This window comes from Euphorbia lathyris, chromosome 2, assembly GCF_963576675.1.
Source record: "Euphorbia lathyris chromosome 2, ddEupLath1.1, whole genome shotgun sequence".
Classification (NCBI taxonomy): Eukaryota; Viridiplantae; Streptophyta; class Magnoliopsida; order Malpighiales; family Euphorbiaceae; genus Euphorbia; species Euphorbia lathyris.
Window position 1 is genome coordinate 118,833,963 of NC_088911.1, and position 25,393 is coordinate 118,859,355.

Sequence of the window (25,393 nt, forward strand, 5' to 3'; positions counted from 1 at the left end):
CTATGTAAATACTCGGCAGACCTGGCCCGGCCCGTTATATATATATATATATATATTTATTTATTTATAAATTTAATTATATAAATTAAATGAGTCCATAAAAACCCTACGTATATAAATTTATAAATAATTAAATAAGTAATCAGTATTTTCAATTTACAATTAATTTCTAAGACTTATTAACTATTATGTTTATTATTTTTTTATTAAACAAGTTACTATTTTATTTTAATTGATTTCTTTTAATTTAGATATGGGCATGGGCGGGCGGGCTTGGGTTCCTTTTTTAGGCCCGAGCCCGCTCGAGCCCAACTATATTAGTGTGGGCTTGAGCTGGGCTTGGGCCTATCAGATTTGATCACAAGCCCGACAGGTCCGGCCCGAGCCCGGCCCATGTCGAGGTCTAATGGACACACACACACAAATTTTATATTATGTTTTGAAAATGATTGATGATTTGAATTATAATGTTTTACGTTTGATTGATTATGAGTTGGTTTGTTAAAGCAATTTATTTTATTATGAGTTGATTTGAGTACGAATCGTTTGATAAAACGTTGCTTGATTTGATTCGTTTTGATAAAACGTTATTCGATTTGATTCGTTTTGATAAAACGTTGTTCGATTTGATTCGTTTTGATAAAATGATTTATATATATAAAGATTATAACAACGTGAAATATACAATTAAAGTATTAGCGTGCCATTCAACGTGTGAATGAGTTAAAACGAGTTAATAAGTTAAGAGAACTATCTAAGTTAAGAGAACTACCTAAAATAGATAGAACTACGTAGCTTTGATTCCCGATTTAAAGATTAAAGACGTTCGGGATACGTAGGAAGCTTGATAGAATTATCGAGTTCAAGCCAAATAATTAATAAAATTTTAGGTAGTCTTTATGAAATTTTTATCTATTAGAAAATAAGTTTTGATTTTGGACTGTTAGAAGTTGATTATTCTATCTTCCATTCATACTCGATGTCGTTTTGGATCGGGTGTGACATGATATCCTTCTGGAGACTTTTAGATTCCATTTGGACTTTCGAGACAAACTTGTGCATTATCTTAAGATTTTCATGTTGTCTAGTATTGTCTTGGAGAAGGTGTCAGATGTCACTAAGTTTGATTTTTTCAACCTCTTCATATTTTCCGGTGAGTACTTTTATGACCAGGGCTTAAGCTTTTAATTTGCAAGCCTTCTTGGTGATGGGCTTCGTGTAGACCTTAAGGCCCAAATATCTCTAAAGGAGGGGGGATGAAAGGGAAGGAGGGAAGCCATTGAAAGATAGTAGAAGCAAAGATAATGGAAGACTTGCCTTAAAATCTTTATCGAAAACATCACCAAGCTCTCTGTCGGAAAAATCGCAAAAAAACAAGGGTGGAGAGAAAAGAGAAAGGAATAAAAAAAACGAGACAACTTGAATTTTCCTTTCCCTATTTATAGCCGGGAAAGGAAAAACCAATTGTTGTTCCACTTATTGCATGCGCAAACATTGGGAGACATAGACAATTATGACTGCTCATGTTTGACATTCATTAAATGATTTATTTGTCTCATTATGACAACTCAACTCATCCGCCAAAATTACAACATGTCACACGTGTAACATGTAAATCATTAGAATGAGCAAAGGTCTCACACTCACGAGGAGCTCACAAAACATCCTAAGGGAACTATGTATCTTCCAAAGACGCTTGCACACACACTGACTTTACTCGATGACCTAAAAGGGGGAGGGGATTTCTGATGAAAGACATGAGCCCAAAAGTGATATTCCGTCCAACATTGCAGTTCCAGCCCATGTGCTCCATCAACTACCCCTTGAAGCCATCAAGACACGACGACTGTGGAGGGATCATAAATCAACCGATGGGCATTTAGGACATTTTTTTACTCATAAAGGGTTACCTATAAATAGGAGGAGCTCCATGATACAAAGAAGTTTTTCTCTTCTACTTTTCTCCTTACATTATCTGTCTTATTCTTCAATCAGATTTATTGTTCCCTTACTAACTTGATCGTTACAGTGTTCATAGAGACCGTTCCCAGCACAGTTACTACAAATTGAGCCCCTGCATCAATCCCAAATTCTCACCAGACTATATGCTTACATGGTCTGTATTATACTATACTTCACATTATTTGCAATCTTGTTTATTTCTATATATCTCAATATATATTATACTGTTAATTATTGATCCGTTTTATAAGTATATCTATAGTAAAACCTATATAAATTAATAATGTTGGGATTATAAAATTTTATTAATTTATAAAAATATTAATTTATGGAGTATTAATTTACCAAACTGATCCAAATCGAACCAGAAAAAATTAACATTTTAAAGAAATTATTAATTTATCGAAATTCGTTTTATGAAGATTTTAATGTATTCATGATTCCAAAATTCTAATTTACTTAAATTGGACTCAAAAGGCAGAAACATAACCTAGGCTATTTCAAGCTAAATACTACGAATAAGACAAAATAAATAAAATTCTAGTCGTGAACGGACATGAGATGGAGAAATGTTAGGGTGGAATTTCATGCCCACTACGCACAAAATATCGTCCCTCAGATTGATTTGATTGATTGATTGATAGATATAAAGCAAGAGAAATGAGTGGGGGCCATTTAGTAGTAGTATTTTATGACTTTTCTTTTTACAGTGGTTTTTTCCCCTAAATTTTCGAATATTGTGTTTTTACCTCATTTAATGTAAACAACACAACACTGCCATATGCACAAAAAGAAAACAGACCAATAAAAAGTTACTGCTTCAAAAATTGTATGTATATTGCAGGAAAGAAGGAAGCTGAATCCCCCTCGTGTGCACTTCCATTCTTTAGGATAATCATTTATGAACTTCAAACCTTCACCTAATCCAAGTATCTATCAAAATTTTACTGTGTTTTTTTTTTACCTTTTGATGAAAAGTCAATTGACTTAGGATATGATTATTGAGTAGATAAAATAATGTTATCAACATTTTGAGGGTCGCATTCATTTATATTTTATTTATTTAGTAATTAGAGAATAACCAGATTAATAGATTTCCACATTGAATATGTTTAAAATCTTGGCTTCGAAATGTATATAATCAATATATATATTGAAATTGTTTTAAAAAATTGTATATATTCAATTCTTCACAGCAGAACAAAATATAATGTCTTAATCATTATTTGCCCCGAAACTTCTCTAAAAAAAAAAGGTTGATTGGTCTTTTATATTTTTAAAGTGTTCTGGTAGTCTTCTCAACTTGCATTAAATATTCAGTTAGTCTCATGAACTTCCGTAAAATGTAATCAATTAATTACTCATTTGCAAAAATGTAAACTGTATACGGAAAATGTGTTCCACACGCCTTAAAATGTTATTGCATAACTCGTAGAATATATTAAAAATGAAGTTTTTATTTGCTTAACTGTAAAACTTCTCTTCTCTAATATTAGAACTGCATACCCCAAATTAAGACGTGCGATATATCAAGCTGATAAATCAGGTTATTTTAACAGTACAGATGATAAATCAAGCTTTTTGGATAAATTGAGGGCAAATAATGTATTAAGCGAAACCTAATATATCATATTAAAATATGAAAAAATTAATACACATCTATCTTAAAATGGAACTTTACACATCAGAATATTGATTTATATAAACTCCTAATTTTGTAGATAGTAGGATACATCCGCTTGAAATGATAAAGGCCTAAACCATACGTAGCCCCCTGAACTTGTCACGTTTGGTCATTTTGCCTCCTGAACTTAAGGGACGTCCTATTTACCCCCTCAACTTAATAAAAGTGATATTATTGGCCCCTTAATTAGACACAACGGAAACAAAATTGACTGCGTGATATACACACGTTTGTAGGCTGACTTTACCACTAACACGTGGCATTTGACCGATATTTTGATCTCCATGTCAGCAGTTGGTGGTAAAAGACTTAATTACCCTTAAACATATTTATTCAAGAAAACAGTAACAAACATCTCCGTCTCATCCTCCGGATATTTCAGAATCGCCTGCATTACCTGATAAATTGGCATAATTCCAGTATCGCCGGAGAGCATTGTGAGGTTCTTGGCGGACTTAGCTTTGCCGTCAACAATAAAGGTTCCACGGCTGGCGTATTCAATGTGACTTGAAGGACCTTTGATTTCGATGAAAGAACGGAGTTGGAACGAGTCCAGATGTTGACTCATTAGCCCGTCGTTTGGGAACTTCGGGTGGACTCCTTTGAAGTAAACCTTGATTACAAGATGGAAATAACCAACTCTGTCGATTTCGGAGGTCGGAGTGTAAGCTCGCATACAGAGCTTATCATCAATGGTGGCGCATAAGAACATGTGTTGTCCGACTCGTAATCCCAACACTTGATCTTCACATGGTAATGCGAATTGGAAGAGACGAACATCGTGCGAAAGAGAGTCCTTCTTTATCAGTTTGCAATGGATTTTTTTCTCATCTGTGAAATTTCTGTAATCGGAGCAAGATGTGTTAGCAACAGATTTGAAGCGCCGTGGACGGAGGAGGAAGCAGAAATCTGATGTGTAAACTGTTGAGTCGACTAATTCTCCGATTCGATAATCCTCTAGCATTTTCTTCGCTTTATCGGAGTGAATCGATTCGAAGTCTTCTGTGCCGGCAACTAACGAAATACTTCGGGGGCCGCCGGGATGATATTTGACAAAGCGAGTGCAGTCCTAAACGTGAGCGTTGCATTTTTTGCTATTAGCAATAGCTTCACGCGCTCTAATTGTGTTGTTACAACAACACATGACATGTCAGCATATAAGGGGCCAATAATATCACTTTTATTAAGTTGATGGGGTAAATAAGTCGTCCCTTAAGTTCAGGGAGCAAAATGACCAAACGTGACAAGTTTAGGGGGCTACGTATGGTTTAGGCCAATGATAAATGTTATTGTTGCAACTTTTTTTTTTGGGAATGAAATTGAAATATTATTGAATAATAGGATTAGCATCCTTAAAAAGAACATTCGTCAGTCACTGTGGCTGAATAAAGGAAACAAAGTCGTTAGCATTGGAACAAGCATGTCATGCTACCAAGTGGGCAACTCCATTCGCTAGGTGAGAAATAAACGCTACATTAAAATTAGGATTTAATGAAAGAATAAACCTACAATCTTGAATGATTGTGCCAAACTCTCACAAGTCTAACCGAGGAGATAGGATAGCGTCAATAATCAATTTTGCATCTGTCTGAATTTTGCTTCATGGATAAGAATGATTTTAGATCCCAATCAGGATATCTGTTTATCTTGAATGGGGGCGCGGTCAGTTGGAAGAGTTCCAAGCAGGGAAGCGTAGCTTTCTCTACGACCGAGTCAGAGTACATCGTTGTTGCGGAAGCAGCAAATGAAGCAGTTTGGATTAAAAAGTTCATTACAGAACATGGTGTGGTGTCTGACATTGTGAATCCCATTACTCTGTACTATGATAACAATGGAGCCATTGCACAAGCAAAGAAACCACGGTCTCATAATGCATCCAAGCATTACCTTAAGCGATACCACCTTATAAGAGAGATTGTTGCAAGAGGAGATGTGAGAATAGGAAGAGTACCTAGAGAGGACAACGTTGCAGATCCGTTGACAAAGCCCTTAACCCAGAAAGTACATGATCATCATCTAAGTTCTACTGGGATAAGTTGTAGAAACAATTGGCTTTAGTCCAAGTGGAAGTATGTTGGGGTTTAGTGCCCTATAGACAATTGTTCCAGGATATAAACCTAATGTAAATGAATTGTTCTTTATATCATTTGTTTTAATAAGATATGGTTTCATAACTGTATAAAGGCAACCTCTTTTAAAGAACTAAATAAGTCTAATAAAAGGAAATCCTGAGTTTATTTAAAGTAATTATAAAGTGTTCATACAAGCATGAAGTAAGACGAAACATTATAATAAACTAATAAACTTAAAGCAACCCCAAGTCAAGTGATATGTTTTGAATAGGGATTGACATAACACTGTTGAGACTTGCATGTAACAATATTTTCTATCGAGACAGAGAGCTGATCTCACAAGCTTCAGATATGCAGATATCTGGACAGTTACATGGATCCAATGAATGGAGTTCATTAGGATTGGGGATCCGACTTGAGATAATAGGATGGGTAGATTTATCCTTGTCACATGTTCATCTCATTGATATTAATAAGTATAAGTAATCCTAAGACTCAAAGGAATATTAATTAGTGATTCTGGATTATGGAATGTGATACTTTGATCCTGTTGTAACACGATCCATAATAGGGATGACTCTAGGGTGTGTACGGCAGACATTGGGTATCACAGGAAGTAATTGCAGGATAGTTATACATTAGATTGAGCATTTGTCACTCTTGATAAATGGGAGATACGTCCAAGGATCGCTTGTGGAAGACTTAACTCTAAATCCTTGCAAGGTGATAGCTTAAGACTTGAAATGCAGATTTCACTTAACCTATCTAATTGGATTTAACTCGGCCTGTACAAGTAAAACGAACGTCTCGCTATATGTGACTTGACATTGCCCATAGTCATAAGATTCAGTTCAAAGATGTAGTTGTCAAATGATCGAATTATACTGTAACTAATACGGAAAGGTCAACGACAGAATCAACATGTCTTCTTATAGCTCTGGGGGAATGTTTCGGATCTGTCAATCACAGTTCACGTAATCATTCTGTTATGCAAAGATTAAATATAATTCTGAGAAAATTAATTTAATAGTTGCATACGGCTAGAAGCAATAAGAACCTAATGGGTCACACATAAGACTTGGAACCCAAAAGAGAAACAGATGTTAATTAATTGACGGAAGCCCAACTGAGTCCACTAAGGCCCAGTAGTATAGGGGGGATTTATGTATAGTAGACACATAAAGAAATTAATTTAATTTAAACAATTATAATTAGATTATGATTATGAATTTATGGGATAAATAAGTTAGGAGGTTTAATGAGATTAAATTGCTCCTATTATTATCCTATCAATAGGTTATTATTATCTTTGTAATTAAATATAATTATAGATAATAACAATAAGAATTTTATTCCGAATTAAATTCTTATTCAGTAACCTAATTCTGTCTGACTAGGGTTTAGATGGAAGAGAAAATATATACCCCTCTTAATGAGAATTTCGGCGATCACAAGCATCCTGGGAGAGAGAAAATTCGGCCCCCTACCGTAGTGGATCGATTCTTCACCGCTTGCTTCCGTTCAATTGATTTTTCATCTCTTTCTCTTAATCCTTGATCTTGTGTTGATTTATTAGAGGCAATCTGATTTGGTTGTTTTTATACGGTTGAGTTCTAATCATCTTTTGAATTGTGTTTTTATTTTGTGCTCGGGAACTCGGGGTAAGAGTTGTGGGCACTACGATTGCAATAGTAGATAGAACTTCAAAAAGTATTTTCTTCTATCTCTCTTTATATGAAATAACGGTTAACGGGTCTTGGTTAAAGGAAATAGCTAGGTTAAAAATTTTATATTTCCGCTGCCAAACATTTGCCTATTTTCCTTCAGTGGTATCAGAGCCTGCGTTAAATCCGTTATTTCATATATGAAAATTAAAAGGTTTTTCAATCAGATTGAATAAATATTTATTGTTAGGTTAATTAACAAAACTGTTTTCATTAATTAATTCTAAAGATAAATAAGTTTTAATTAATTGTTAATTAAAATTGATTATGCATACGTTCCTAATTATTTTGGTTAATAATCATTATAACAAAATCTATTAGTTTTATAGTTAGATTGATAAAAGTTAGTTTTATTGATTCTAAAGATAAAACAGAAAATCTTTAAAGGATTTTCTTCTTTTCTGAAAATCGTTTTAAAACCGTTTTAAATATGATATATATATATATATATATATATTTAAAATAAAAAAATGAACAGTAGCTCGGGTTGCGCCTCACGAACCACTGTTATGCGGTTGCTGCCTCGCGGCAGCAATCGCATTGCGCCTGGCCGCTGCTGCCGCAAGGCAGCGGCTGACCAGACGCATGGCTCTATCAAACGACAGCAGCCACGTGTTTAGGCTCGTCACGGGCCCGGCCGAGACATGTTTATTTTAAAATCGTTTTAAAATAGAATTAAGTTTTAAATATATATATATATATATATATATATATATATTTCATAAATTAATAGTTTTCTGTTTTGATTATCGAATAAAAGAATTTATTTAAAAGTTTGTTTTACCTATTTGTAAATCAAAAGTGTTAAATGAATTAAATCAAAATAACCGGGATATGCATAACAAACGTTTTGTATAGTTATATTAATCTAACATGTAATTGTTACATTTTAATTATATTAAATATATAAGATACAGAACTGATAGAATTAAAATTGGATGCAAGTTATTTTGACAAGTTAATGTGATTAATCTAAATATTACATAAATATTTTATGTAATCAACCAATTAAATTTATTTAATTGAGTCTATGTATGTTTGGAGTTATGGACATATTTGGACCCTCTATTTAGTCTTTTGGCATTTTTAAAATAGGACCTGCGTGTCCTGCCTATCTACTATCTATTGTAATTTTTCCTCTCATCTAATTCCCTTCAAGTTAATTGAAGTTTTCTTTAGTAGTATAGAAATTAATATTGATGTAATTTCGAGGCGCCATGGAAAAGACGGAAGACCTGAAGAGAAATATGTATTAGTTAGTATTTCCCTAGGGTTGGCCGTTTATTCCGTTTCTGGCTCAACGAAATAATTTAGATAATATGTCCATAACGCCAATGTATGTGTCTGATATATGCTAAAGCAAATCAAGACTAGGTTAGATTGTGAGACTTAAAATAAAAATCCCTCACTAATTAAAAGTTAAGTAAATAAGCAATTTATTAAAATCGGTTGCCCCTCCCTAATATTATAATTCAGCCGGCAGTACTGGGGGCTTTTGGGTTGTTGAGTAAACTCAAGCTCGGGGTCTTATGGTAACACCTGAATTATCGAAAATCGCCTTTTCATGAATATGGGGTAATACTTAAATTAGATTATGACAATTGGATGGGTAAACTCATGTTGTCATAAACTAATGGGCAATATGGTTGGGATTAATATGAATAACACATTAGTTACTAATGTGCTTAGTAACCCAATAACCTAGGAATCACATTGTTGATGTGATTGATTGCATGAATCTATCTAACAAATGAGACTAGCTTGTTGAGTAAACTCAAGGTGAAATTTCAAGAGTTAGGATCCTAGCTCACTAAAGGATTTGTGAAATTCTTCGAATTAATATGGAGGGCTATTAATTTGGCAAAATAGTGGGAGCAATTTAAAATGAATTAAAAGACCTATAATTTTAGATTGATGTATTTTAAAGCAAATGAATAACATACGTTTACTCTTTCTCACTTTCAGGTTAAATTAAAACACTCCTAAAATCATGATTAAAACCAATCTGCCAAATATACTTACCGATAACAAGTTGAACGGTTCAAACTTCACTGACTGGTATCGCAACCTCAAAATCGTTTTGAAGTTCGATAAGATAGGGTATGTACTTGGTACATCGATACCCCCTACCCTGGCTTGTGGTGCTCCCATCTAAGAGATCGATGCTTACCGGAAGCATAAGGCTGATGACGATCACGCGGGATGCATCATACTTGCATCGATGACACCGGAATTGAAAAGGCAATATGAGGAGATGGATGCCTATTCTATGATCGCGCACCTGAAAGAGTTGTTGGGGATCAAACTCGGTGCGAACGCTACGAGATATCGAAGCAGTTATATCGATGCAGGATGCAGGAGGGCACATCTGTAATGACACATTGTGTCAAGATGATTGGAGATGCGATGGATCATGAACTAAGTGTAGACTTACTTCTTCTATCCCTCCCCGAGAGTTATTCACAGTTCATCATGAACTACCAGGTGAATGGCTTGCAAACCTCTTTTGAAGAGCTTGCAAATATGCTCGAGACAGTCGAGCCCAATATAAAAGAAAACGAGGGAATACCAGCCCTTGCTATTGAGGGATCAAAGAAGAGGAAAGGGAACCCTCCCAATCCTATCTATCCCAAGAAGGGCAATGGGGCCATGCTCACCAATGCAAAAGGGATGGAAGTGAAGAAGCCCAAAGGAGAGTGCCACTTTTATGGTGAAGATGGGCACTGGAAAAGAAATTGTTTGGAGTACCTAGCCACCTCAAGAAGGGAAAAGCCGGAACTTCGACATCTGGTATGTTTTATATTGAAATAAATACAATTTCACAGTTTGAATCTTGGGTATTAGATACCGGATGTGGATCTCATATTTGTATGGATATGCAGGGACTCAGACAGACTAAGGAATTGATGAAAGGAAGCATAAACTTGCGAGTAGGAAACAAGAGTTGCCGCGCTCGCCATTGGAGATTATGCTTTGAGTTTGCCCTCTGGGCTTGTAATAGAATTAAGGAACTGTTTGTATGTTCCAGAAATATCCAGAAACATTATTTCTATTAGCTGTCTTGTTGACGACGACTTTAATATTTCAATAAAGAACAAACATTGCGAGTTTTATAAAGATGGGAATTTATATTTTTCTGGAATATCACTAAATGGGATTTATGTGTTAGATGACAAAATTTCTGTATTCGCAATTGATACCAAAAGACATAAGCTAGATAATTCGACTTACTTGTGGCATTATCGTTTAGGCCATATAAACAAAAGACGCATGCTTAAGCTACATCAAGATGGGCTTATAGATTCAATCGATTCTGAATAATTGGAAACATACGAAGCCTGTTTAAAAGGTAAAATGACAAAGACACCCTTTAGCAATAAAGGTGAGCATGTATCAGACATTCTAGGATTAATACATTCAGATGTATGCGGTCCTATGTCAGTCCAAGCAAGAGGAGGATTCAGATACTTCATAAGCTTCATAGACGACCATACCAGATATGGTTATGTTTACTTGATGAAGCACAAGTCCGAAGCTTTTGAGAAATTCAAATGCTTCAAGAATGAAATAGAAAATCAAATAGGAAAGAAAATAAAGATACTTCGATCCGATCGAGGTGGTGAATATCTTTCAGATGATTTTCTGAATTATCTAACTAAATGTGGGATATGATCACAATGGACACCTCCTTATACACCACAACACAATGGTGTATCTGAAAGGAGGAACCGTACCCTACTAGATATGGTATGATCTATGATAAGCATAGCATTACTTCCAAAGACATTCTGGGGCTATGCCTTAGAAACTGACCTCTTCACCCTAAATCGAGTACCAACTAAATCCGCCAGTTCCACGCCATATGAATTGTTCATTGGTAGGAAACCTACTTTCTCATTTATGAGAATATGAGGTTGTTCAGCATTTGTAAAACGAATAGCATCAGATAAACTAGATTTTAAATCTGATAAATGTTTCTTCATAGGATACCCTAAGGAAACTATGGGGTATTACTTCCATCATCCAGATAATCAGAAAGTAATAGTATCCAAGCACACAACCTTCTTAGAGGAAGAGTTTCTCGAAGAAACAGAAAAGGGAAGCACGATTGAACTTGATGAAGTTCAAGAAGAAGAAACACCTGCTGAAACAACAAAGAAGGTTGAGGAACCCGAAGCAGTCCCATTCGATGAGACTCAAGTGCCACCACCTACTCGTAGATCATAAAGATTTCGTGAACTCCCAGTTAGATACGGTTTTCTAGTGGGAGATGATGATGAGGTTCCCGTGTTAGATGACGAACCTGAAAACTAAGAAGAGGCTCTCACCAGTCCAGATTCTAAAGCATGGCTTGATGCCATGAATTCTGAAATGGATTCCATGTACACTAACCAAGTGTGGACTTTGGTTGATCCACCTGAAGGGATAAAACCCATTGGGTGCAGGTGGATCTTCAAGAAGAAGACCGACATGGATGGAAAGGTTAGTACCTACAAAGCTAGGTTAGTAGCGAAAGGATATCGTCAGAAGCAAGGAATTGATTATGACAAAAATTTCTCTCCTGTAACCATGTCCAAATCAATCAGAATAATGCTTGCTATTGCCGCTCACTATGATTACGAGATTTGGAAAATGGATGTGAAAACAGATTTCCTAAACGGAAACCTGCTTGAGGATGTATATATGATGCAACCTGAAGGTTTCACATCAAAAGATGCAACCAAGGTTTGCAAACTTCAGAGATCCATTTATGGACTCAAGCAAGCATCTAGAAGCTGGAACAAGCGTTTTGACGAAACTATAAAACAGTTTGGTTTCGAACAAAATTGTGAAGAAGCTTGCATTTACAAGAAATCAAATGGGAGCTCAGTTGCACTTCTCATATTATATGTGGATGATATATTACTAATGGGAAATGACATAGCTCTACTACAGTCGGTGAAAGTATGGTTATCAGGTAACTTCTCCATGAAAGACCTTGGTGAAGCAGCTTATATACTTGGTATAAAGATCTACAGAGATAGATCAAGAAGACTGCTTGGTCTTTCACAGGCTACATACATTGTAAAGGTGCTAAAGTGGTTTAGCATGCTTGAATCGAAACGAGGTAACTTGTCCATGGTACATGGGATAAAGTTAAGCAATCATCAATGTCCTAAAACCGAAGATGATAAGAAACGCATGGCTGTAATTCCGTACGCCAGCGCAATCTGTACGATTATGTATGGTATGCTTTGCACTAGACCTGACGTACCGTTCGCATTGAGCATAACGAGTCGCTATCAAGGTAATCAGGGTGACGAGCATTGAAATGCCGTCAAGAACATTCTTAAGTACTTAAGAAGGACTAAAGATATGTTCCTAGTGTACGGAGAAGGGGATCTGAAAATAGAAGGATTTTCAGATGCCACTCATCTCACGGATGAGAACGATTTTAGTTCCCAATCAGGATACATGTTTATCTTGAATGGGGGCGCGGTCAGTTGGAAGAGTTCCAAGCAGGGAAGCGTAGCTTTCTCTACGACCAAGTCAGAGTACATCGCTGCTGAGGAAGCAACAAAGGAATCAGTTTGGATTAAGAAGTTCATTACAGAACTTGGTGTGGTACCTGACATTATGAATCCCATTACTCTGTACTGTGATAACAATGGAGCCATTGCACAAGCAAAGGAACCACGGTCTCATAATGCATCCAAGCATTACCTTAAGCGATACCACCTTGTAAGAGAGATTGTTGCAAGAGGAGATGTGAGAATAGAAAGAGTACATACAGAGGACAATGTTGCAGATCCATTGACAAATCCCTTAACACAGAAAGTACATGATCATCATCTAAGTTCTACTGGGATAAGTTGTAGAAACAATTGGCTTAAGTCCAAGTGGGAGTGTGTTGGGGTTTAGTGTCCTATAGACAATTGTTCCAAGATATAAACCTAATTTAAATGAATTGTTCTTTATATCATTTGTTTTAATAAGATATGGTTTCATAACTATATAAAGGCAACCTCTTTTAAAGAACTAAATAAGTCTAATAAAAGGAAATCCCTGAGTTTATTTAAAGTGATTATAAAGTGTTCATACAAGCATGAAGTGAGACGAAACATTATAATAAACTAATAAACTTAAAACAACCCCAAGTCAAGTGATATGTTTTGAATAGGGATTGACATAACACTGTTCAGACTTGCATGTAACAATGTTTTCTGTCGAGACAGAGAGCTGATCTCACAAGCTTCAGATATGCAGATATCTGGACAGTTACATGGATCCAATGAATGGAGTTCATTAGGATTGGGGACCCGACTTGAGATAACAGGATGAGTAGATTTATCCTTGTCGCATGTTCATCTCATTGGTATTAATAGGTATAAGTAATCCTTAGACTCAAAGGAATGTTAATTAGTGATTCTGGATTCTGGAATGTGATACTTTGATCCTGTTGTAACACGGTCAATAACAGGGATGACTCTGGGGTGTGTACGACAGACGTTGGGTATCATAGGAAGTAATTGCAGGATAGTTATACATTAGATTGAGCATTTGTCACTCCTGATAAATGGGAGATACGTCCAAGGATCGCTTGTGGAAGACGTAACTCTAAATCCTTGCAAGGTGATAGCTTAAGACTTGAAATGCAGATTTCACTTAATCTATCTAATTGGAGTTAACTCGGTCTGTACAAGTAAAACGAACGTCTCGCTATATTTGACTTGACATTGCTCATAGTCATAAGATTCAGTTCAAGAATGTAGTTGTCAAAGGATCGAATTATACTATAACTAATACGAAAAGGTCAACGATAGAATCAACCTGTCTTCTTATAGCTCTGGGGGAATGTTTCGGATCTGCCAATCACAGTTCACGTACTCATTCCGTTATGCAAAGATTAAATATAATTCTGAGAAAATTAATTTAATAGTTGCATACGGCTAGAAGCAATAAGAACCTAATGGGTCACACATAAGACTTGGAACCCAAAAGAGAAACAGATGTTAATTAATTGACGGAAGCCCAACTGAGTCCACTAAGGCCCAGTAGTATAGAGGGCGATTTATGTATAGTAGATACATAAAGAAATTAATTTAATTTAAACAATTATAATTAGATTATGATTATGAATTAAATTAATTATGGGATAAATAAGTTAGGAGGTTTAATGAGATTAAATTGCTCATGTTATTATCCTGTCAATAGGTTATTATTATCTTTGTAATTAAATATAATTATAGATAATAACAATAAGAATTTTGTTCCGAATTAAATTCTTATTCAGTAACCTAATTCTATCTGGCTAGGGTTTAGATGGAAGAGAATATATATACCCCCTTTAATGAGAATTTCGGCGATCACAAGCATCCCGGGAGAGAGAAAATTCGGCCCCCTACCGTAGTGGATCGATTCTTCATCGTTTGCTTCCGTTCAATTGATTTTTTATCTCTTTCTCTTAATCATTGATCTTGTGTTGATTTATTAGAGGCAATCTGCTTTAGTTGCTTTTATACGGTTGAGTTCTAATCATCTTTTGAATTGTGTTTTTGTTTTGTGCTCGGGAACTCGGAGTAAGAGTTGTGGGCACTACGATTGTAATAGTACATAGAACTTCAAAAGGTATATCCTTCTATCCCTTTTTATATGAAATAACGGTTAACGGATCTTGGTTAAATGAAATAGGTTAAAAAATTTATATTTTCGCTGCCAAACGTTTGCCTATTTTCCTTCAAAGCACATGCAAGTCATTATATCCCATACCTCCTAAATCCTTAGTCTGACATAATTTAGCCCAATCAAACCAATGAATGCCCCTTTCCCCTCAGGCTCCGCACCCCACCAAAAAGGGTTCATTAATTTTTGCAATTCATCACAAACAGAGCTAGATAATAAAAATGTACTCATGTAGAAGGTAGGAAGGGCATGTGCAACAGACTTAAGTAAAATTTCCTCACCTGTTTGAGAAAGAAAACAGAACCCTACCTGTTGAGTTTCTTATGCAATATGTCTACTAGGAAGATGAAAGTCCGACGTTTTGAGTGCAAAATCAGAGACGGAAGCCCAAAATATCGACATGTGTCAAGAGGTGTGTGCACCCTCAAGATCCATTTGATTTCATCCTTCTCCTCCATACTGACATTTGATAACATCCAAAAATTATCCTTGGGGAAAGACCATAAATACCCGTAGAAGGAAGGACCAATCAGAGAAAATCCGTTGGGACATAGCCACGTCGTATACCGATAAATATGCACCATGGAGACCCAGCCACATGGATTCGCCTTATAAAGATCCACATCCGCCAGATAGGTATGGATATGATATCCAGGGTAGATCCATCCAAGGAGTCATCAAAAATAGTTATCAAAGAAACTGTCGCCATTAATGATGTTAATGGTTCCTTAAAAGGCATTAACGGTTAGACATAAAGAATGTAGCATTAAACTACATTCAAAGGCGATCAATGAAGGATTATTACGATTGTTACATAATCCTATATAAATACCCCTGCTATGAGGTATTCTAGGTACACATTATTCTAACCCTACTTCGTGATTACTATTTTATTCTTGAGAGTCTTACTGACTTTGGCATCAGAGTGGTCCCGGTCGATCCCAATGGCACCCCATAGGACGTAATCCGGTGAAGAAAAATTGATGAGATATCAACATTAGAACTGAAAAACACTCGAAATTTATTGAGATATCAACTATTATATATATATACATATTATATTATAATATATAAATATAAATTACAATATACTTTTATAAACATAAAAAAAAACATAAATTATATTTTTATAAATTAATCTATACCCAGAAGAGCATCGTGTGTTTTTATTATTTAATGGAATGCAAACATTAATTCTGTGTAAATGACAAGTACATCCAAAAAGAGGCAAAATACCATTAGTATTACATCAATTAGAGCACCAATTGAATTTAACTACTACAGTTAAAATTCATTAAATCCAATATGCAAAGGTTTTGGAACAAGTGTTTATAAATATATTTTTTATTTAATTGTATTTTTTTTAATATATAGATGGGCTTGGATGGGCGGGCTTGGGATTCATATCTTAGGCCCGAGCCCGACTAATTTCTTACGGGTTGGGCTCGTCAGGCTTTATTAAAAGCCCGAAAGGCCCGGCCCAACCCGGCTCATGTCCAGGTCTACTTGGCCCTGAAGAAAAGAAAACTATCGTCAGCAAAGAACAAGTGTGTTACTGACGGTGCCTGTCTACAGATTCTGCAACCTGAAATGAGATTTTGTGCTTCAGCCCTCTTAATCAACTTAGATAGCACCTCTGTGCACAAAATGAATAAATATGGTAAGAGTGGGTCCCCTTGTCTCAAACCTCTTCGAGGCACAATCTAATTTGTCCAGTCCCCATTAATTGCTACCATGTACTTAACGGTAGTAATACACAACATAATCCACTGCACCCATTTATCATTAAAGCCCATGCAGGTCATAACTTGTTGCAGGAAGTTCCAATCCACCTTATCATAGGCCTTGCTTATATCAATTTTCAAGGCCACCTGCCCTGATATGCCCCTATTCTGCATTTTCATATAATGAATTGATTCAAAGGCTACCAGAACACTATCAATTATTGATCTCCTAGGAACAAAAGCTGACCGAGGCCCTCCAATTAGATCCGAAAGCACCCTTTTCAGACGTTTTGCAAGGAACTTTGTAATTATTTTGTAAAGTACGTTACACAACGAAATAGGGTGAAAGTCCTTTAGTGCACTCAGATTTTCACACTTGGGGATTAGGACAATTGTTGTATCATTCAGGCCCGATGGGAATGAAACCCTACTCAACCAATATGTGCATGCTATCCCTACATCCGTCCCCAAAATGTCCTAAAATGACTGGAAGAACCCCGGATTCAAGCCATCAAGACCCAATGACTTATCTACACTCATGGAAAAAATTGCCTCCTTAAACTTAGTGACCTCAAAAGGAGTCGTAAGAAGCTCATTTGTATGATTGCCTATCATCGAGGAGATAACTGAAACCGTGTCGGTTGCAGTTGTACCTATTGTAGTAAAAACCGATTTGAAGTACGGGTGTGCCAAATCCCTCACTTCACTCTGCGAATTCTTTACAGTACCCGACTTATCAACAAGTGATTGAATTAAGTTATATTTCTGCCCTACCTTAAGAGTAGCATGGAAAAATTGGGCGTTTCTGTCACCATCCTTTAGCCAAAACATCTTTGCTCTATGCTTCCAAAATCTCTCTTTCACCTCGAGAACATTGTTTAGATTCCGCTTGTCATTGAAGAATTGAGTGATAGACACCATATCTTTACTGTCCCAAAGCCTATCCATCTGGCTCCTCCATTTCGCTATTTGACCTTTGAAACAAACATTAAAGTTACTACCCCATTCTTCCATAGATCTCACACACCCACTTAGTTTAACTTCCATTGTTTTTGGCCCCTGTTGTGCCCAAACCTGTCTCACCAAACTAAGCTTGAGTTCATTATGAAGTGGGTTGACAAGTGTCGCTGGGGTATTATGTTTGATGTGGACCATGGGTAAGTCAAGGTGGAGCATGACAGCCGAGTTAGTGAAGTGAGTGAAAGCAAAGGTTGAGCATATTCAATTCAAAACCATGTTTGGGTTGTGAAGAGTACTCAAGGGATCGCTTCAATTTGGGTTGATATATGGCGCCGGTACATGACATTTGAGGTCAGCTATAAGCAAGTGGAGGTTGAACCTAGCATCCGGGTTGATGGCGTGAGGTATATTAGGGTTCGAGCATATCCGACTCAAGGCCATGTTGGGGTTTTGAAGAGCATTTGTGGGATTGATCCTAATTGGGTTGATACGTGTCATTGGGACATTCCATTCGAGGTAGGCCATGAGCGGAAGAAGATTGTGTTGATTCCTCAAGTTCGTGATGAGGAGATCAAGAGAATCCAAGGGTGGTCGATTCAACGAGATAAGGGGCGTTGGAAGACCATCCAAGCATTTGTGGGGAAGTGGTTTCACAAGCTTCGCCAAGACATTCCATTCGATGTTGGTAGAGATTGGGAGGTGAGTACCACGGAAGATGAAAGCCGTGGTGAGGCACTAGTTGAGCTATTGGGAAAAGCTCGGGAGGAGAAGGTGAATCTGGCGATATGTGGAGTGGGCTTCTTGAATTCACTTCGAACAACACCTTGGTTCGATTTGAGAGCTTGGGTCCGCTCGAAACGAACACGTCTCATCAATATGTAGCAAGTAAGTTGGGGTCAAGTTCTTTTTAAAAGAGAGTGTATCATGCGTGGCATCTCCTTGGAGGATCGAGTCCGGGCGAGGGAAGTAAGCACGAGCAACAATCGAGTAAAGAGGCCAAAATAGTTCCACACGGCAGGTCAGCAACTCAGGCACGCTCCGCGTAAATGACAGCACGCTCCGTGTGAAGGAAGGTTTGATCCGGAGAAAAGTTCCAACATCCAATCCACGTTCCGTTTGAGTGAAAACACGCTCCGCGTGAATGAAGGAATGATCCAGAGAAAAGTCCAGCAGCCAATCCACGCTCCGCTTGGATTCAATTTAAAGAACTTGTTCCTTACTCCAGCTTCCTCCTTAATTACAATTCTGTCACTCCTTATTTACAACCTTTGTCACTCCTTATTTACCATCCATGCCACCAATTTATATTCAACCCATTTTACCCTTATCTTTACATTTTTAATTAACTATATAATTGTCCTTTATTGTAATTTTCCATTTAGGTTTTGAAGTGATATAAATTCATATCTTTCTCTTTGTAATACTCAACTTTTTATCAATACAAATTATATATTCTTCTTTGTGAAACTTGTTAAGGTTTTCACCTTCAACAATGGAGATTTCACTATTTCTATGGATTTAGTCCATAAAACCGGAATTAACTCCTTCAAGTTTAGCTTGAGAAGAAACATATTTGTTAGTTTGCGATTAAAACTAACTCGTCCCGAATTAATCTGTATAAGAATGAGAGGTTTTATTTCTTTTAATTATTGTGTTGTATTTGTATTTGTAGGTTCTAATTTAATTAAATAATATATGGTACTTTTATATATATATATATATATATATATATATATAGAAAAAGACTTAGATATCTTCTAGTATAGGATTACGTAGTGAATTGAAGAAATTTGACACCTGTAGTACAGTATTTGGAAATATTTGTAATTGAAGTGAGAAATACATGAATAGGAAGTAGAAAGTAGGTTGTTATATTCTTGAGCTAGATAGAAACGACAAGTGGGTGGGAGTCTATGGCTACATATTTAAATTGCAGTTTAGACGTCAAGAAGCAGATTGTGGGTTTTTAATTTTAACTGCTGGGAGAAACCAAAATGGTCTCCCACTGAGTCAGTCAGTGAGTCGGTGGTCAGTCAATCAAGATTTGCACATGCTACCTATTTTTCTTTAAAATTCAATTGGAATTGCATTTAATTAGAAGAAGAAGAAGGAACGATTATGACAATGCAGTTCTACATTAAACTACTGTTACGTCAATTTTGTGATCAAACCGATTCCTGATTGACATGTCATGGGATGGCATTTCAGACTCACTCTTATATATTGTACATCAGTACGTATGCATACTATATATATATACTTTTCTTTTTTAAAATGCAAAAAGAAAACACTATATTTCATTTTAACGCTTTAAACATTCGTTTGTTTCGGTTTTTTGAAACTACTTTTTGCATTTCAATTATAAACAAGAGATAAAAGTGTTTAATAAAATTTTAAAACAGTTACTTTTAACGGTAAAATCAGCTAATATGTATTAACTATCACTAACAGTAAATGACTAACATCAAACAACAAACAATACCAACCGTGTTAAACGGGCCCTAAGTATATAAACTTGTTTTTCGTCATATTAAGCCCTCCGTGATCATAGAAGTCAATTTTAAATATAAAACTCAGTTAACATATTGTTATTTATTTCATTTTCGTCTGAAATTTATATTTTTAATAGTTCGAAATTATTTTTTATATGCTTACTACATCACGAACCTTCTATACTTGTTTATATTATTTGATTGTTACTCTAAATTTTATAGATATCTCATTAGCCTTACAAACTTGCTTAAAAATATCTAATAGTTAGATTTAAAAAATTTCAAATTCAGAAGAGTTACTAGATAACCGTAACCAATTTAGGGATCAATGTGTTACTTTAAACAAATTTAATTGGCTAATGAAGTATCTTTAAAGTCCATGAGATCAATTGGATAATCTACACAAGTATATACTCTCTCCATTTCATATTACATGTATCGTTAGAGATTTTTTTGTTTCATATTACATGTCATATTATATGATCAATACACATTAAATATCTTATGTGTACTATAAAATATGAGTTTATAGAGATTAATTAAAATAATAGACTTAATATATAATAAATAAATAGTGGAATCAATAAATGAAGACAACAAAATCTTTTTCCTAATCTTTTTAATTTTTTTTACATATGATGTGGTTGTAGACATGGGCAGAACTAGGGGGGTTGGGGTGGGCTCGAGCCCTGATAGGCCGCCGGAGAATTGAGAATTTTTTTTTTTAGTAATGATGTCTGATAATATTTTGGAGAGAATTATATTGACTGTATATAGTATCATTTCAATGTTTAAAGGTTGATGAGATGGTTAAATATGCTTACTCCTATTTGAAATGTCCTATGTTCAACTCCTTTCAACCTTATTTTCTTTTAAAAAGTTTTTATTTAATTTTATTTTTCAATAATTATAAAAACATGTTACTATTATTAATTAATTTAAATGAACTCTTTATTTTTATTTTGATAACACTTTTGAATTCACTTTTAATATATATTTATCATTAAAAAAAAGTAAACATATTTAATATTCATTTTTATTATATCTTTACCATTAAAAAAAAGTAAACATATTTAATTTTCTATTAGTTCAATGCTAGTTTCTAAAAAATGATAACATTTTTACAGTTTTAACGTATTGGAAACTAAAAAAAATTTGTCCAGCCCTAACTGACTGGATTTTAAAAATTTACCTCCCAAATTATTATGTTAAAAATTATTGAATTTTACGTGATATAATATTTTTAACGTTATGAAAATTTATTATTAAATATTTAAGTCACGGTTTAATTTGGGTTCTGGTTCCGCCACTGGTTATAGAAATATTGTAATTTTTTTATTTCAAATTGTAAAAATTACAAGTTTCAAATATAAATGAGATGAGTTTTACTCTTTTAACTAAACTAAAACAATGAATTAATTTGTATATATTTTTTATTTAATATACTTGGTTAATTATCATCAAAACATAAGAGGGATTATTAAATTCTGCTTAAAAAATTAAAAATTAATTATTTAATTTAATTTAATTATAAATATAGTTTTATGTAACCAAAAAAACTTACACCGAATGTGAAATAAAAATGAATTTATTTTGGTGATAAGGAAGGGAACATATTTTACCATACTTGTTAATTATTGCCTCATATAACCAATAAAAATGTAATTTATCAGTCTGATTTGGATACTTCATTATTACCATTAAAACAGGTAATAATTGACCTAAATTCCTCAATGCCATTGCCAACAGCATCCTTCAGATCTGACATCCCTTATCCCAATGTGGAAGGAATTCTACGATTTTAATAAGGGTAGTTTTGACATAGTAAATTGATATCTTCAGATAATATGGATTGAAAAAATAAATAAAGCGGCCATACTGATCAGCTGAAATAAGATAGGAAAATAGTTAAAGAACCCGCTCTGATGTTCAAGACGGTGATTGAGAATGGGGATAGTAACGGATATTCTACTCGCGAGTATCCGACATTACTCGATCCTAATAGGACAACCCATACCCTGTATAAAAGGGTATATGACAGGTATGAGATCAAAACTATTATCCGTTATATGAGACGGGTATGAGAAGACCCCCTAGGGTATCCGGCATCCGGAACTCGTCATAACTTTTTTATATATTAAAAAATATTATTGTATTTTAGATATAAGATGTGAGATTTGAACATCAACCTTTCGTTTTTCAACCATTAAGTGATACTACTAAGCTACTTTATTTTTATTGATTAAGATTCCATTTGTTCAATTTTTAGATTGTTGATTTATTAAATTTATACTTTGTTAAATTTTGTAATATTTTTTGTTTTATTTATTGATTTCTAACGGGTAAAGGTACCCGCGAATACCCGTGAATTAAATGGCACGGGTATGTGATGTAAAACATACACCTGTTAGGGTAATGGAAATGATACGGGTAATTAAAAAATAAACGGATAAAGGTTTGAGATTGGCACTATCCGTGGGTACCCTACTCGTTGTCATCCCTAATTGAGAACGCTTTAAAAAATAGATACTAGTATTATTTTACTTGAAAGATGGCTAATTTAATTTTGTGTATGAATGATTTAAGAAGTGAATAATATTGTATTGTAGGGGTATAATTGAAAGAAAGTGATAAATAGAAAGAGTAAAAGAAACAAGGAAAGAAACAAAGAAGAGCGTCCCCATGTTTCTGGTTTGATGCTTCATCAACCATTTAACATTGCCAGTTCTCTCTCTGCCCTATAATACTATAATGGAAACCCATGTTTTGGGTCACATGTCTAATTTTTATTATATACTCTCTATTCCTGCAAACTTCCCCACTTGTTTCCTCACTTAGCTACTAAGCTACCATTTATCTCACTTTGTGTCCACCATTTTCTAAGGAAGGAAATATTACATCAATACAGACATTGATTATGTCATTATAATAACATTGCTTATGTAGTTAATAGTTATGTTGCCTACCTAGTTGCTGTCAAACAAACAATTCAAACCTGTAATTTTCAAATATCTTTTATAAGCACTATGTTAGCTCTCATCTATTCAAATAACTTTGACTTATTTTAATGGGTGAAAATTTCACATAATTTATAGAATCATAAAACATGGTATGATGATATTTTAACACTTAAACTTAATATATATACATTTTAAAAGTTTTTTTTTGTAATAAATTTCTTACGTAATGAAATAACAGTTAAGTTAATAAATGTGACCAAATAATGGATTAATAACCAAATAACAAAAGTTTAAATATGTAAATGGTGAATAATAGTTTAAACCCGGCTTTTACGCACTCTGTAAATGTTTATTGAACTTGATTGTTGGTGGTGTATGTTATAATTATATTAACAAATGAATTTCACACCATTTTAAACGCTAAACCATTTGATAGGAGTGTATATAGCCGGATTACCAATCTATTAATAAAAAAACCATTAACCAATCTATTAAAATAAATTAGTTAACCATATATCTGCTAACCTGTTCTTTCCATCCATTAGTCGATATATCGATCCATTAGAATAAATTAGTTAACCATATATCTGTTAGCCTGTTCTTTCCGTCCATTAGCCGATATTTCAATTGGTAGTTAACCATCGGGTTTTTAAATGAAACTTAATAATCTAATTCATTGGTTTCGGTTAAGTTGTTTATCAGTTTGGTTTTGTTTCTCGGAAATCGTTTTTCGTCTAGTTCTACATAGCTCTATCATTTGTCAGGAGTTAAAAAAAAAAATCAATTGAACTAAAAATTCAAATGGATTAGATAAACTCCAGCATAGTTTCTATTATTTTTATATGCGACAAAGTTGCAAACAAAAATTTAAGAAATGGTATCCAATGTATTAATTCAAATTTCATGGATGAAGTTTTTGTGAGCTCCTGTACAAACTACAAACTGAGAAAAAGAGAAGTGAAAGGAAGATCAAACTCAAAAAGAAGCATGCAGCAGCTTCTGGTTTTATATTGGGGGAATAATTTACAAGTAGTTTTTGATTAATTTGAATCTGGTTCATATTTCAGAAGAGAAAAATGATTAACAAGAAAGAGAAAGAGAAATCTCTCTTGGTAATCTCACCTCACCTCTACAACTTACATTCCCAAAGCTCCTTTCTCCAGTGCAAAAAAATCAATCATCATCATCATTATATCATATCAAAACCAGCACCACCTCCATTTCTCACCAATAGTTACCCCAAATAGTAACGCAACCAAGATCTTTCCATCGGATTACTCTGACCTTTCTTTCCGATTTGAAAATCCTCCACCACCTGTAATTATATCTTTGCCTTTCTTTCCGATTTACTCCTCATTTCAAGGCATAAACAGTTTATTTGCACACTTGCATCTCCAAGCCTCTGGATAATACTCCAATGGCATACTCAAACCTGGTTGAATCGGTACATGAACTGGTTTACACGGCGAACATCTCCCGCATTTGGATCTACAAGTAGGCGGTGAAGAACCAGGACCGCCGAGTCTCTTCTGACTGAAAAATTTAAATCGGTCAAATGCCGTTAATCCAGCTACTTTTCCGCCTTGTTCCGTCTTTGTAAATTCAGTTCCTGCTTAAGAACGCAATCAATTAGACCTAATTAAAACGATTTCGTCGTAACATTTAGGTTTTATGCAGATTCTTACCGAGTAAGTGGGAGAGAACTAAACCCGAGGAAGAGAAGAAGAGCAGAAACGTGAAGGCGGTGACAGCTGATAGATGGTGGCGGAGGCGTAAAACGGCCATCGCCGAGTGGAGATGAGAGGCGGGCGGGCAGCGAGTGTAAAAGATCGTAGAGGAGTGAAGAAAAAAAGGGGGGATGTGGATTCTAATTTTGAGAGGAAGGCAAAGGTTATAATTGAAATGTGTGGGGTGGGGAGAGAGGAAGTCCAAGTCAAAGACATATACCAAAAAGATTAGGAAAAAGAAGAAAAGTAAGAAAGAAGTGAAAGCTTTGTTTTATTGTTTGGCTAGAGAGAGAGAGGCCGAGCGTAGGCCTCATTGATTGTGACTTTGCTAGTAACATCCTTACCTTACCTTACCTACTTCTATTTAATTACTCTACTTGTTTTTGTATATGATTGGTAATGCAACATTGGAGTTAGTACTCGTTA

The 25,393-nt window shown here is 35.0% G+C and overlaps 1 protein-coding gene and 1 pseudogene across 1 annotated transcript; both read right to left on the reverse strand.

Annotated features, from left to right (window-relative positions):
- Positions 1-3,965: 3,965 nt before the first annotated feature.
- LOC136217407 (nitrate reductase [NADH] 1-like) lies at positions 3,966-4,790 on the reverse strand (annotated as a pseudogene).
- A 19,364-nt stretch (positions 4,791-24,154) lies between these two features.
- Positions 24,155-25,157, reverse strand: LOC136216574 (EPIDERMAL PATTERNING FACTOR-like protein 4). Its single transcript, XM_066003116.1, has 2 exons — positions 24,926-25,157; positions 24,155-24,849 (listed from the first exon to the last, which is right to left on the reverse strand). Exons 1-2 carry the CDS (start codon positions 25,023-25,025, stop codon positions 24,599-24,601), a joined length of 351 nt encoding a protein of 116 aa, XP_065859188.1. The 5' UTR covers positions 25,026-25,157; the 3' UTR covers positions 24,155-24,598.
- Positions 25,158-25,393: the final 236 nt, after the last annotated feature.